A 14658-nucleotide genomic window follows, 5' to 3' on the forward strand; every position below is an offset into this window, starting at 1 on the left:
AAATGTTGGCTTTGCTTTCCCTCCACAGATCTAACATTTACAATGATGAACAAAATACATTTCAAATAATGTTCTCAACAAAGTTTGAAAATTGGTTCATAACTCAACACCTAAAGATGTTTTAAACAGCATGATGACTGTTCCATCATGTGTTGATAATACCAAACAATTATAGTTCCAAACTGCCCTCATTAAAATGCATAACAGGCCACATTCACATTTATTAAATGTTCCATCGCGGGATTCGTTTCCTTTAAACATTAATTTTAAATATTTATTGTTGGCTATGTTTTTTTCCACATAATATAAGAAAGCATAGGTTTTAACAAAGGATTACAGTATTTAGGGCAGCACGGTAGGTCAGTGATCAGCACTGCTGCCTCACTGCACCAGGGATGCATGTTCGATTCCACCCTGATGTGACTGTCCATGTGGAATTTGCACACTCTCCCCATGTCTGAGTGGATTTCCCCCAGGTGTTCTGATTTCCTTCCATAGTCCAAAGATGTGCAGGTTAGGTGGATTGGCAATGCTGAAATTACCCATTGGGTCCAGGGATGTTTAAGCTAGATGGGTTAGCTATGGACTGGGCAGTGTATGGGGGTGGGTCTGGATGGGCTGCTCTTTGGAGGGTAGTTGTGGACCCGATGGGCTGAAGGCCTGCTTCCACACTGTAGGGATTCTATGATTCTATTTATTTTGATTTCAAAGCAAACTGACATTTGCTGGATTTGAGAATTTCAATATGAATATAACAAACACTTGGTGACATACAATTAATTGGAATTTAATATTTGGTATTTTATCAAATTAAACACTACACTAGAATAATTTTATTATTCAATTTTTAACTAAACTAATTGTAATTTATCTTTAAATGTGATTCATACTCATGTAAAAATGCAGTCTCAATGACAATAGATTAGTACTACACTTGGGCTGAAACTAAGATAAAAGTTAAAGAACGTAATCACTCCAAGCTATCACCTAACCTCTGACTTAACACAAAGCTTTATTCAAACAATATTACATACTTCAAAATCTTCAATGTGATTATGCTTTATTATCTATAATTTACACCAGTATGTGTAAAATGCTTGTGTGCGTATATATATCACACTATAATGTACATACAGCTGCATATATGCACAAGAAATCAACACACAATGGTGAAAAACGTTATACACAAAATAAATTGCAAAAAAAAACGTTTCTAATATTGTTTTAAGGGATTAAAATAATTTTCAAAACACATCATTTCAGGAGTTATTTTCAAATTACATGATCTTCTTCAGTTTTCAATTAATTGAGTACAACACTTCCATTTCTGTATAAATGCTATACAGATTAAAACAAAATTCTCCTGAATACTCATTGTACCCTAACCATATAATAGCACAAATATTTATCATGTTTTAATCAATATGACAGGAAGTAATGTGTCCTAAAACTATTCGAGTTGCACACAGTTTACAGAAATTATATTGTTTTGATGCTTGTTTCACCCTTTGGGACAATTTGATTCTGGACTCTATAACCAAAAATATAATAAATATGCAAGACCAAATGGAAGATTGAAAACTGGTTCTAGTCACGATTTTAAATCCGACCACAGCCCTGAAATGATACAACCAGTGGTCCCACAGCTTCTGTGTCTCCTATTCAATTTGAGTCACACAGTTCCTTATTTTTCTTTTCATCTCAGCCGAGATGCTTCTGTGGACTCCATGCCTATAATTTAAAATTGTAAAATAAATTGCAGAAAGGACTAATAGATCCAAATCTCTGAAGGTTTGAGCGAACAATGGAAACTGAATATGCAACATAAACAAGATTTAAATTATTCATTTCGAATTAGTGAATAACAAAAACATTTTTGAATTTATTTTACCAAATTCTAAATGAACTACAAGTCACAGGATGTCTTTTTACAATTTACAACAACGCCCTCCTCCAGTCTAACACTGACCAAACCCTGATACTTCCTTCTCAACTTGTTTGAAAAATCTCAAAATATTGCCTTTCAGAAACCGATATCTATTTGTCATTTCAGACGGAGGGCGGGGAGGGGGTGTTGAGACAAGAATCATATTTTAATTAAAATTAAAACGGCTTTCGTAACTTCAAACCTCCCGAATTCTATGCTAATTACATGAAGTGCTCAACGGACTTCCAACAGCTGACACAAACTTTTGAAGTCATTACTCCTCCCCACCTGAGTGCCCACAGCAGAGCAAAGAAGAATCAGAAACTTCAACTTTCTGTGTCGTATATTTCCCAAAAAATTCGTTGTTTGTTTAATGTCTCTTCCATCGAGCAAAATGTCCTAAGTGCCCATTTCCTATTTTACGGAAGACTTCCCGAGAGGCTCCTAACGGACATGTGTCTGCTCTTTGGGGTTGACACGTGCATTACAATTTTAAATAATGCTAAGTTATTAACGTATACTGTTTGTTGATAATTCATAGCGGAATGAACAATTTATGTCGATAATTTGTTTATAAGTACTCTCTGATCTAATTTAATTACTTAGATTTATACTTCAATACTTAAATGTTAAGTATTAAAGTCTCATTCTACAGAAAGAAAAAAACGGGGCTGTTCAGATTAAACTTCCTCGAATGAAAATTATCGTTAGATTTATGACAATAAAACGAGTAAGCAGGTACAGTTACAGAACTGTACCGAGGGAACAAAAAAAGTGCACGACTATTTAGCACAGCTCTTCGATATTTCAAATCGACATCATTGGCTAAAGTGTACAACCCACACTTGTCACCGTCTCAAATGTTCTGGGTCTGGCCCAGCGAACGAAGAAAGGCCGCCCTCCGACTTGTTCTGATTTGAAGCAGTTGATCCCGCGGATTAGAGAGAGAGAGAGCCTTCAGAGCCTGGGGCCCTCCCTCACTGCACTCAGACTGAATTCTCACCTTGACCCATCCCCTAACTCCATCCACTTTCCCAAACACCCTGCACCGACCTTCTTTCACAAAACAAAAAGAGGGGAGGAGGGGGGGAGTACAGAGAGAACCTTTCCGTTTTGGCGCGGTCAGCTCTCTCGCCACACGACAGACCTGGAAGCGAGAGAGTTTTTGTTTTGGGGTGGGTGGTGGGAGTCAGGAACAGAAAATCAGCTGGAGAGCAGATACCTTGGGCCTCATACCTGAGTCAAGTCCTGCTGGTTCTCCAGCATCCGAACGGCGGGTTTGATGTCTTCAAACACCGGCTGCTCCTCTGAAGCTCCGTCAGCCATGGTCACTGGTTTGAGCTGAGTAAAGACAGCGTTTTCTTCGGAATTCGGCACATTGATTGCCAGCCCACTGCTCGACATTACTCTTTTATTTTCTAATGTAACTACTTTTCTTCTAAATAGGTCTGTGTACCCCTGAATGCAATATAAAAATAAATGACACGGATTCCAAGTTTGCCCACAGTAATGCCTCACAACGCGATGGTCTCCTGCCTCTGATCTGATCTCAACCTGTCACTCACCTGAACTATACCTGGACGCCGCTCCTGTGATTGACAGCACAGCCACCAATAGCGGCCCGGCCCGGGCTGTCAATCACATAGGGGCGGGTTCAGGTTGGACAAGGGGCGGGGCCCGAGCTGCATTGGTAGCGAGCAGCGTGCTCACTCTACACCCCCACATTGAGCAATTCCGACCATTGCGAAACCCAAAGTTCTGTGTGTCTTTTAGGAAAAGTTTTTTTTCTTGGGGGGGGGGGGGGGAATAGTGATGGTGCTATAAATGTGACTTTGGCGTTAGGTTTCTTCTCGAGGTAATAAACAATGAAAGAAACCACTCCATTCATGAATCTAAGAGACGCATCGTAAACACTGTACTTTGAAACCTCAGCAACAATTTATTGCGGCAGCCACATAATCTGTTCAAAACGCAGTAGCTGTGTAGAAGTGGGCTGACCGTAAGAGTCAGGTTCATCAGCTCCCCAGTAAGAACTAAAAGATGGAAAAAAGCAGACAATGTTGAATTGCCGTGGGATCACTTAGCTTTGTTCATTTTTGTTTTAACAAAACAAAACTTTATTAATAGGGAAGTGGTACTTCAAATTACTGTACTGGATGTGTCTGAAGATTTTATCTTTTGCATTTCTCACGGTAATATGTTTAAGGTATTTACATTATTGCTCAGTGTCCAGATCTGTATGCGTATATATTTACTAGCAACGAATTTAAGAACAAGCTCAGAAACTGGAAGGTGCACAGTTTAGGTTTAATTGGTGATTGTTTGGGAAAATTGCACTAAAATGACAGAAGATAATGTGAAAAAAGATAATTGCATAGTTAAAATAAAAATTGCTACTATTTTACTTTGCTATTAGGTATATAGATCACAAAGTCTTCTATTGTCCTGCATTTTACCATAATAGCTCACATTTAAAGGCATTTTAATAAATGTCCCAAGGCATTTCATGTGAGTGTAAACAGACAAAAATTGACACTGATCCAAAAAAGAAACTGTTAGGGCAGTCAACCAAAAGGTAAATTTTAGGGTGTGATTTTAAAAGAGGATAGAGAGACAGTTCAAGCAGCAAACAGTGTTCCCAGATGGATGTTTTGTCATTTCTTTATCGATGTTGCCATTAAGGGCAATACCATTGCCATATTTAACTTTCTGTAAGATGGGAAGGTGCTGGAGATTTTAAACTGCTGCAGTCCTTGTTGTACAGGGACAGACATACACAGTACTCTTATAGATGGATGCTTCCTATTTAATTTTTTCCAACAGGGACAACCCTCTATTTAAAGAAAATACTGATGACCTTCAACTACTTAGATCAATGGTAGTTATACCTCACATTTATCACCAACAGTGCAGAGCCTCTCATAAAGTATTATATCAAAGACAACAGAATCAACAGTTTCAAAGTGCAAATTAGTTGTCAGTAAAGTTAGTGGCAGGTTTGGCCTATAAATAAACTCTTCGTGTGATACATAACATATCAACTCTCTGAAATAAAGTAGACTAATGGGTGGTCCTGAATTGTTCAAAAATGTACTAACAACATTGTTGATTTTTTTTTCAAGTGGTATCACTGACAAAACAAGTTCAACTGGTATGATCCAGTGACTATCTACAGCTAAATCTGGACAGATGAAGAATCAGTGCTTAGGCAGCACACCTTGTATCCTGACATACACACAGTTAACTCTTGTTGTGCAAGCTCAAGCTGCAAAGACAAACATTGCTATTTCAAAAATTCACATTATTATACCACAGGACAAACAGCATTGAATGTTAGATAAATTACAAGCAAACTATTTAATTCATGGTTTTCTCCACTTTGTAATATTGTAAAGGACTTTTCAAAAAGTCTAAATAAGAGGCCAATACCTCTCTGACATTTGGGAAATTTCTGGCTCTTCCCCTAACTTTAAAAAAAAGTCACTGAGCCTATATGGAAATTAATCTTTCTCACCAAATGGTATAAATTCCTATTGGTGGAAATGCAAGCAATAGAAGCCAAAATCTTGTCATTTTATGATCCCACTCATTATGAGGAAATACAATGCTCGTCAAAAGAGAATTGAGCAATAACACTCTTTATTCTCCTGGTTTCATGCCTGCATTCCAATCTGGAAGATTGTCAACTGTTGGGAAGAAATCCATTCACTTCTTTCTTTAGCCTTTCATTATAAGATTTGCCATTTTCAGGTTACCTCAAAGGCTTTTCTACAAGAAATCCATGAGGTAAGCAAAAGAGCAAGGATTACATTAAAGGTAAAATGTTTGTGCCCAGTGTTCAGTTGTAAATAATATATACATATCCAGGTGCACCTACTTGACAGTATTAGAGTAGGGATTCCCTCCAAGGATTCTTGTGGTGCAGTGGTAGGATTCCTATCTCTGAGCCAGAAGGCCCAGGTTCAAGCCGCACATGCTGCAGGTATGTGGCATAACATCTCTGAATAGGCAGATTTGATAATAGCTAGCATTTCCTCCACACTCTTGGGCCAACAGGGAAGGATTTGCCATCAACTGCACTAAGTTCTGAAGCTGATTTCAACCATAAGAACTACATTGTCAGTGACAAACAATGACATCTACTCTCAACTTTAATGTTTCTGCCCCCTGCCAGATGGTCATAGAGAAACTGTGCAGTTTCAGTTTGTATATGAGACAGCCAACAGATACATTATTGAGAAAATTGCATTTTCATTATCTTTTCCATCGAAGACCTGCAGGAGTGTTTCCCACATGCCAGATTTTATCATACTGCTGGAATGACTTCTATTTGAGCATTAAAATAGCAGATTCTTCTTGTAACTCTGGGACCACTGTTTACCTCATCAAATCCTCGTCCTATATTTTGCCTTGTGCAATATCTTAATGCTCACTAACTACATCCCCTGGAACTTCTGTAGGCATCCTGATGTTTCATAATGAGAGTGGGAATACATTGCTATTAGCTTTCTAATGGCACTAGCAGGTACTTTTAGGTTTGTATCATGCTGCTTCCTAGACATGTCAAACCCAGTAACCTTGTTATAGACTGCATGTGTGTGATTTTGTTGTAATTGCATCAATACCTATGTGTCAGTAACTGAGAAGGAAAACAAGATGTAACAAGAAAGTTGGTATATATGCTGGGGAGGTTTCTAGCTTGATCTTCCTCTATGTTTTTTGACATTTTGATTGAGCAAGAAGGTGCAAATTGGCCACCTCAAATATAATCAAATCAAAGTAATTTCTGCTTCTACAACTCAGGTAAGTTCCCATTTTTATGTGACAGTTTATCTAACAAGGAGACAAGTAGTTCTAGTCAACTAGGAATTCAGAAGAAACAGCTTCACCAAAGCTTGGTGAACATGTGGGACTCTCTCAATCACAGGGAGTGGCTGAAGAAAATAGCATAAATGCAATTCAGAGCTGAAAATGTGTTGCTGGAAAAGCGCAGCAGGTCAGGCAGCATCCAGGGAACAGGAGAATCGACGTTTCGGGCATAAGCCATTCCTGTAGAAGGGCTTATGCCCGAAACGTCGATTCTCCTGTTCCCTGGATGCTGCCTGACCTGCTGCGCTTTTCCAGCAACACATTTTCAGCTCTGATCTCCAGCATCTGCAGACCTCACTTTCTCCTCATAAATGCAATTCAGGGGAGGTTAGACAAGCAAATGAGTTAGAATGAATTAGAGTGTTATGCTGTTATATTTAAATGTGTAAAGACGGGAGGAGACTTGAATAGAGTATGAATAAACTGGTTATAACAAGTGGCATGTTTCTATGCCATATAATTCATGTAATCCTATGCAAGATGTAACTTAATGAAGCACACAAACCGTTATTTGTCATCTGTCCAACTTGTAACCTATCCTGTATATCAGTAAACTGATATGCATTAATGCAGATTGGACATGTTGGAAAAATTGCTGTGCAAACTTTTTTAGGATTTAAATATGTTAAAAATTTGTGATGTAGCTCATTCAGCCTAAATCTGTGCCATTCTGTACTACACTCACACGTGAAAGTCATTCAAAGGGTGCATTATTATTTATAATGTTAGGCGGTAGCAGTAAAGATAATTAGTTGTTTGAACACATGTCACAGCATGCATTGTTGGGCTGACTCTCACTATTGGAAAGGCTTGGATTGGCTTCATTTCTCCTGTCTGCCAACAATGTCATTTCTTACAGCAAGGACTTTGGCTGTTGTAGATACCAATCATTCATACCAGAAATTTCCTGTCAGGGATATTGGATGACTTTTGGGACTGTTCAAAGTTACATTGGTCTACAAACCAATATTCATCACTAAAGTAACACATCAAACAGATTAAGTGGCCATTTACATTATTGTTGCATATGGAAACTTGGTTGTGTACAATTGGCAGTTCTATTTACCTACAAAACAATAGTGACTGCACTTTAAAAGAAGTATGTTAACCATGAAGTGTATAGGGATATATAACTGCTTTATAAGACCAAAACCTTTTATTCATGTTTTTCATCTAGTTTAACCAAAATTTGGAAGGGAAGTAAGAACTGTAGCAACACAATACTAGTATATCTGAATTCTTAAATGCATATTGCCACTCTGCCTTGTTTATTTTACATAATTATATAAAGAATCTTAGGTTGTCTGTCAGGACTGATGAAAGGTTTCATACAACACATTGGTTCAGAATTTGTTATCTGTGATGAAATAAGAGTGCGTATTGTGCATCTAAGAAAAAGCTGTACTCCCAAAATGTGTAGTTTCTGTGATGTGGATTTTACTTGCCCTTGCATTAATTTCATTTTTAAAAATTCATTAAGGGATGTGGATGACACATACTGAGCCAGCACTTATTTATTCCCCACCTACAATGCCCTTGAAAAATTGGTAGAGAGTAACATTCTTGAACTGCTGCAGTTCATTTGATGTAGGTTCACCTGCAATATCATGAGGTAGGCAATTCCAGGATTTCAACTCATCAATACTGAACTAATAGCAATTTTTCCAAGTCACGTGAATGGCTTGCAGGGGAACTGGAAATTGGTGATGTTCCTATGTATCTACTACTACTTTTGTCTTTCTATATGGTAGTAGTCATGGCTTTGGAATGTGCTATCTAAGCAGCCTTGGTAAATTGCTACAGTGCATCTTGTAAATGGTACACAAGGCAGCTAGTGAATATTGGTGGTGGAAGATATGGTGAATGCTTGTGGATATCTTGCCAATATACCAGGTTGCTTTGTCCTGGATGTGTTAAGCTTCTTAAGTGTTTTGGAGCTGCACCCATTCAGGCAAGAGGGAAGTATTCAATCACACTCCTGACTTTTGCCTTGTTATTTGTGGACAGGCTTTGGAAATCAGGAGATGTGTTACTCAATGCAGGGTTCCTAGACTCAGAAATGATCTGGTAACCACAGTATTTATGTGGCTAGGAGAAAGTGAGGACTGCAGATGCTGGAGTGCCAGAGTTGAAAAATGTAGTGCTGGAAAAACACAGCAGGCCAGGCAGCATCCGAGGAGCAGGAGAATCGACGTTTCAGGCATAAGCCCTTCTTCAGGAATCATATTTATACGGCTAGTCCAGTTCAGTTCTTGTCAATGGTAACCTCCCAGATACTGATAGCAGATGATTCAATGAAGGTAATGCCATTGAATGTCAAAGTTAAAAATCACACAGTACCAGGTTAGAGTTCAACAGGTTTCTTTGGAAGTACTACCTTTCAGAGCGGTGCTCCTTCCTCAGGTTAAAAATTACACAACACCAGATTAGAGTCCACCAGGTTTATTTGGAAGCACTAACTTTCAGAGTGCTGCTCCTTCATCAGGTATCTGTGGAGCAGGATCATAAGGCACAGAATTTATAGCAAAAGATTACAATGTCATGCATGCGACTGATATGAGATATTGAATAAACCTAGATTGCTTTTAGAATGGGTTAATTAATATGTAAACACCAGAACTTCTTTCAAATCACATTCCTGAGATAACTTCAAGTTTTATTTTTAAAAAAGTGACATCTCAGCTCAGACAATGCATTAAAAGTGCAAGGTTAGCGTCTTTCTGTATCCCAATCTTAATTCAGACTGGTTCTATTTCCAAAGTAGGAATATATAAAACATTACATGGATTGACTGTCTGCATTAACTGCCTGTAGATGGTGTGCTTATTGAACAAAATAGAATGTATCTGCACTTACAATTCTGCCAATATAAATCCACCCAATAGACTTATATGTGTGTGTGCATGCAAGTGAGTGGGGTGGGGGAGAGAGAGAGAGAGTGTCTGTTTTTGTGTGTGTGGAGGTGGGGGGAGGGAATGTGAGTGTGTGCATGTGAGTGTGTGAGTGTGAGTACGTGTGAGAGTGGGTGTTTGCATGTGTGTGCTTTTCGGGCGGTGTATGTGTGTGTGTCTGAGAGAGCGTGTGTATGAGAGAGGGTCTGCATGAGTGTGTGAGTATGTAAGAGTGTGCGTGTATGTGTGTAAGTGTATGTGTGAGAGTATATAGCGTAGTGTCACCTGTAGTGTGACATGAACCTAAAGTTCTGGTTGAGGCCACCCTCATGGGTACCGAACCCAGCTCTCAGCCTCTGCTCAGCCACTCTGCGTTGTTGCATATCCCAAAGTCTGCCTTGGAGGATGGTCACCTGAAGATCCAAGGCCAAATATCCCTGACCACTGAAGTGTTCCCCGACTGCGAGGGAACACAGACTATGCTGAGAAATAATGCTATCACATCTCTCCTCAATCACCTTGTGCAGGTGCCATAACCTTGAAATCAAGATATAATCCACACTCTCTGCTTGCACTGAAGATACAGCAGACAAAGCGATGAAACTACACCATGTGTATGCACAGCCAGAACAAGACACTGGAAAAACTTGGCATCACCACTGGCAGTAGCCAAACCTCCCATGGCACCACTGTTGAAAACATTATTACCACAGAGAAATCAATCGTCAACTTATCGAACTACACTCTTCAACTGGAAGAGATTGAATTTCTTATCCGAAGGCTCAATTTCTGCCCCGAAACCTACAACCCTTTCTAAAAGATGAAAGACTTAACAGCAATCTAGGTTTGTTCAATATCTCATATCAGACCCCATTAGTCTTGTGGCAGATATGGAGAAATTCATCAGACAAATGAGACTCTGGGAATTCTTCCAAGATGTCAAAAGCATTCCCAATGAGACAACCGACAAACCGAACAGTCATCAGAGAGATCCATAGTGGAGGGACCAAAGAAGGAGTCAGTCGATTTGGACCCCTCCAGAGGGCTGCTGCCCTGGGCTTGACATGTATGTTCAAACCATCAGTTAATGTGTAAATGCCAGATTGATCAGCTGCATCCACAAGGTAGAGCAAAACATCACCCGATCACAATGTAATGCCATTCATGCTCTCAAATCCAACTGCAAGATTGTCATCAAATCAGCAGATAAAGGTGGAGCCATTGTCATTCAGAATAGAACAAACTACTGCAAGGAAGTGTACCGACTACTGAGCAACCAGGAACTTTACAGGCAACTACCGGCCGATCCGACCAAAGAACATACTCATGAACTAAACGCATTGATCAAGACTTTTGATCCAGTCCTAAAGATTTCTCTACATACTCTCATTACACGAACGTCTCACGTAGGTGACTTCTACTGCCTTCAGAAGATACATAAAGCCAACATACCTGGTCGTTGCATTGTATCAGGCAATGGAACCCTATGTGAGAACCTCTCTGGCTATGTCGAGGATATCTTGAAACCCATTGTACAGGGGACTTCCAGCTTCTGATACAACACTGCAGATTTCTTACAGAAACACAGCATCCACGCACCAGTTGAACCAGGAACACTCCTCGTCACAACAGATATTTCAGCGCTCTACACCAGCATTCCCCATGATGACAGCATCACTGCAGTAGACTCAGTACTTAATATCAACGACTGCCAATCTCCAAGCACCATCCTACAACTCATCTGCTTCATCCTCAACCCCAATGCTTTTACCTTTGCCAACCTGTTCTTCATCCAGAGACACGGAACAACCATAGGGACCAACGTTGCACCCCAATACGCCAACATTTTCGTGCACAAGTTCAAACAAGACTTCTTTGCTGCTCAGGACCTCCAACCAGCGCTATACACCAGATATATTGACACCATTTTCTTCGTCTGGACCCCTGGCAAGGAGGCACTGAAACAACTACACAGTGATATCAATGAGTTTCATCCCACCATCAGACTCACCATGGACTAATCCTTAGTATCTGTCTCATTCTTGGACACATGCATTTCCATCAAGGATGGGCACCTCAATACCTCATTCTATCGCAAACCATGGATAACTTCACAATGCTGCACTTCTCTACCTTCCACCCTAAACATATTAAAACAGCCATTGCCTACAGACAAATCCTACACATACACAGGATCTGTTCAGATGAGGAGGAATGTGTTGGACACCTGAAGGTGCTAAAGGGTGCCCTCATAAGTACAGGGTACGATGTTGAAATCATCGATCACCAGTTCTGATGTGCCACAGCGAGAAATCGTAATGACCTCTTTAGGAGACAGAGACGGGATGCGACTGATAGGGTACCCTTCATTGTCCAGTACTTCCTGGGAGCAGAGAAACTATGCTATGTTCTTTGCAGCCTGCAACACATTATCGATGAAGATGAGCACCTCGCCAACGCCTTCACTGCGCCTCCACTTCTCACCTTTAAACAACTGCCAAATCTTAAACAGACCACTGTTCACAGCAAACTGCCCAGCCTTCAGGACAACATTGACTACAGCACAGTACAACCCCGTCATGGCAACCACTGCAAGACATGTCAGAGTGTCAACTGGATTCCGCCATTACACGGGGGAACACCACCTACCTTATACACAGCAGGTACTCATGTGACTTGGTCAACATTGTCTATCTTATACACTGCAGGCAAGGATGCCCTGGGCTTGGTACATTGGCAAGACCAAGCAGACGCTATGACAACGGATGAATGGACACCGTGCAACAATCGTCAGATAAGGATGCTCCCTCTCAGTCAGGGAACACTTCATCGGTCAAGGTCATTCGACCTTGGATCTTTGGGTGACCATCCTCCAAGGCAGACTTTGGGATACACAACAATGCAGAGTGGCTGAGCAGAGGCTGATAGCCAAGTTCGGTATCCGTGAGGATGGCCTCAACCAGGGCATGGGTTCATGTCACAGGTGACCCCACTACACTATACATTCTCACACACATTCACACAAATACTTGCACACTCTTACATGCCCACACACTTACGCAGACCGTCTCTCATTCGCATGCTCTCTCTCTCAGACACAAACACATACACCCCCCAAGAGGCACACACAGGCAAAAGCACACTCTCAAACGCACTCATATGCACACACTCTCACTTTCCCCCCCGGACACACACACACACACACACACACAGACAGTCTCTCTCTCTCTCTCTTTCTCTTTCTCTCCCTCACTTCATACACACACCCACACACACACACACACACGTCCATGGGGTGAATGTGCAGAATAGTAATTGCAGATACATTTTATTTTGTTCAATAAGCACACCATCTACAGGCAGTCCATACAGGCAGTCAATCCATGTAACGTTTTATAAATTCCTACTTTGGAAATAGAACCAGTCTGACTCAAGATTGGGATACAGACAGACGCTAATCTCACAACTTTAATACATTGTCTGAGCTGAGATGTCACCTTTTTTTTAATAAAACCTTAAGTTATCTCAAGAATGTGATTGGAAAGAAGTTCTGGTATTTACGTATTAATGATCCGAAACCTGCAACCCATTCTAAAAGGTGAAAGACTTCACAGCAATCTAGGTTTGTTCAGTAGATCATTTCAGTTGCATGCATGACACTGTAATCTTTTGCTATAAATTCTGTGCCTTATGATCCTGCTCCACAGGTAACTGATGAAGGAGCAGCACTCTGAAATTTAGTACTTCCGAATAAACCTGTTGTACTCTAACCTGGTGTTGTGTGATTTTTAACCTTGTCCACCCCAGTTCAACACCAGCACCTCCACATTATTGAAGGGATGATGGTTAGATTCTGTTTCGTTGGAAGTAGTCATTACCTGGCATTTGTATGGCATGCATGTTAATTGCCACTAGTCTGCCTAAGACTGGATATTTTCCAAGCTTTGCTGCATTTGGACATGGACTGCTTCAGTATCTGCTGAATGAGAGTAGACTGAAAAGACAGTAATTGGTCAGATTGGATTCATGCTGTTTTTTTGTGTACACAACATACCTAGGTAATTTCCCAGATTGTAAGGTTGATGCAAATGTGGTAGCTGGAACAACTAGGCAATTGATGCAGCAAACTCTGGAGCACAGGTCTTCAGTACTATTACCAGAATGTTGTCAGGGTCCAAACCCTTTGCATAGTCCAATGCCTCCAATTCTTTATTGATGTAGCAAGTGAATCGAATAGGTTGAAGATTATCATCTGTGATACTTGGGACCTTTGGAGGGGGTCAAGATGGATTGAAAACTCAGTACTTCTGGCTGAAGGCTGTTGCAAATGCTTCATCCTTGTATCATGCATTGATGTACTGGACTCCCTCGTCATATGCAGTTGGAGCCTCATTCTTAAGTGAGTTGTTTAATTCACCGCCATTCACAACTATATGTGGCAGGACTGCAGAGCTTAGCTCTAACTTATGGGTTGTCAAATTTCTTAGCCCTGTCTATCACTTGCTGTTTCTGCAGTTTGGCACACAAGTAGCCTTATTTTATATCTTCACCAGGTTGGCACTTCATTTTTAGGTAGGCTATTTCAGGCATGCTCTCTTGTACTCGTCATTGAACCATTGGTTGATTTCTTGGTTTGATAATAATAGAAGAGTGGGGGAATATTCCAGGCCCCAAGATTACAGGTTGGGTTGCTGTATCATTTTGCTGCTTTTGATGGTCCATAGCACCTTGTGGATGTCCAGTCTTGAGTTGTTAGATCTGTTCAATATCTGTCCTGTTTTGCATGTTGATAGTGCCATGCAATACGATGGGGAGTAAGCTCAGTGTGAAGATAGGATTTCACCCCTACAAGGAATGTGTGGTGGTCACTCTTACAGACAAATGCATCTAAGGCAGGCAGAGGTCTGTTGCAATTAGCAGAGCAGATTGTGGAGGAGGTCTCTGCTCCTGATTCCATTATCTGACAACATG

At 40.5% G+C, this 14658-nt stretch overlaps 1 protein-coding gene across 1 annotated transcript in view; it reads right to left on the bottom strand.

Annotated features, from left to right (window-relative positions):
* klf5l (Kruppel-like factor 5 like) overlaps window positions 1-3477 on the bottom strand; it is a 63273-nt gene extending 59796 nt beyond the window's left edge. Inside the window, exon 1 of the mRNA XM_043704643.1 lies at window positions 3164-3477. Coding sequence (XP_043560578.1) covers window positions 3164-3331 — 168 coding nt within the window. The 5' untranslated portion in view covers window positions 3332-3477. The remainder of the gene's footprint in view (window positions 1-3163) is intronic.
* Window positions 3478-14658: the final 11181 nt, after the last annotated feature.

Source organism: Chiloscyllium plagiosum, chromosome 15 (genome assembly GCF_004010195.1).
Source record: "Chiloscyllium plagiosum isolate BGI_BamShark_2017 chromosome 15, ASM401019v2, whole genome shotgun sequence".
Classification (NCBI taxonomy): Eukaryota; Metazoa; Chordata; class Chondrichthyes; order Orectolobiformes; family Hemiscylliidae; genus Chiloscyllium; species Chiloscyllium plagiosum.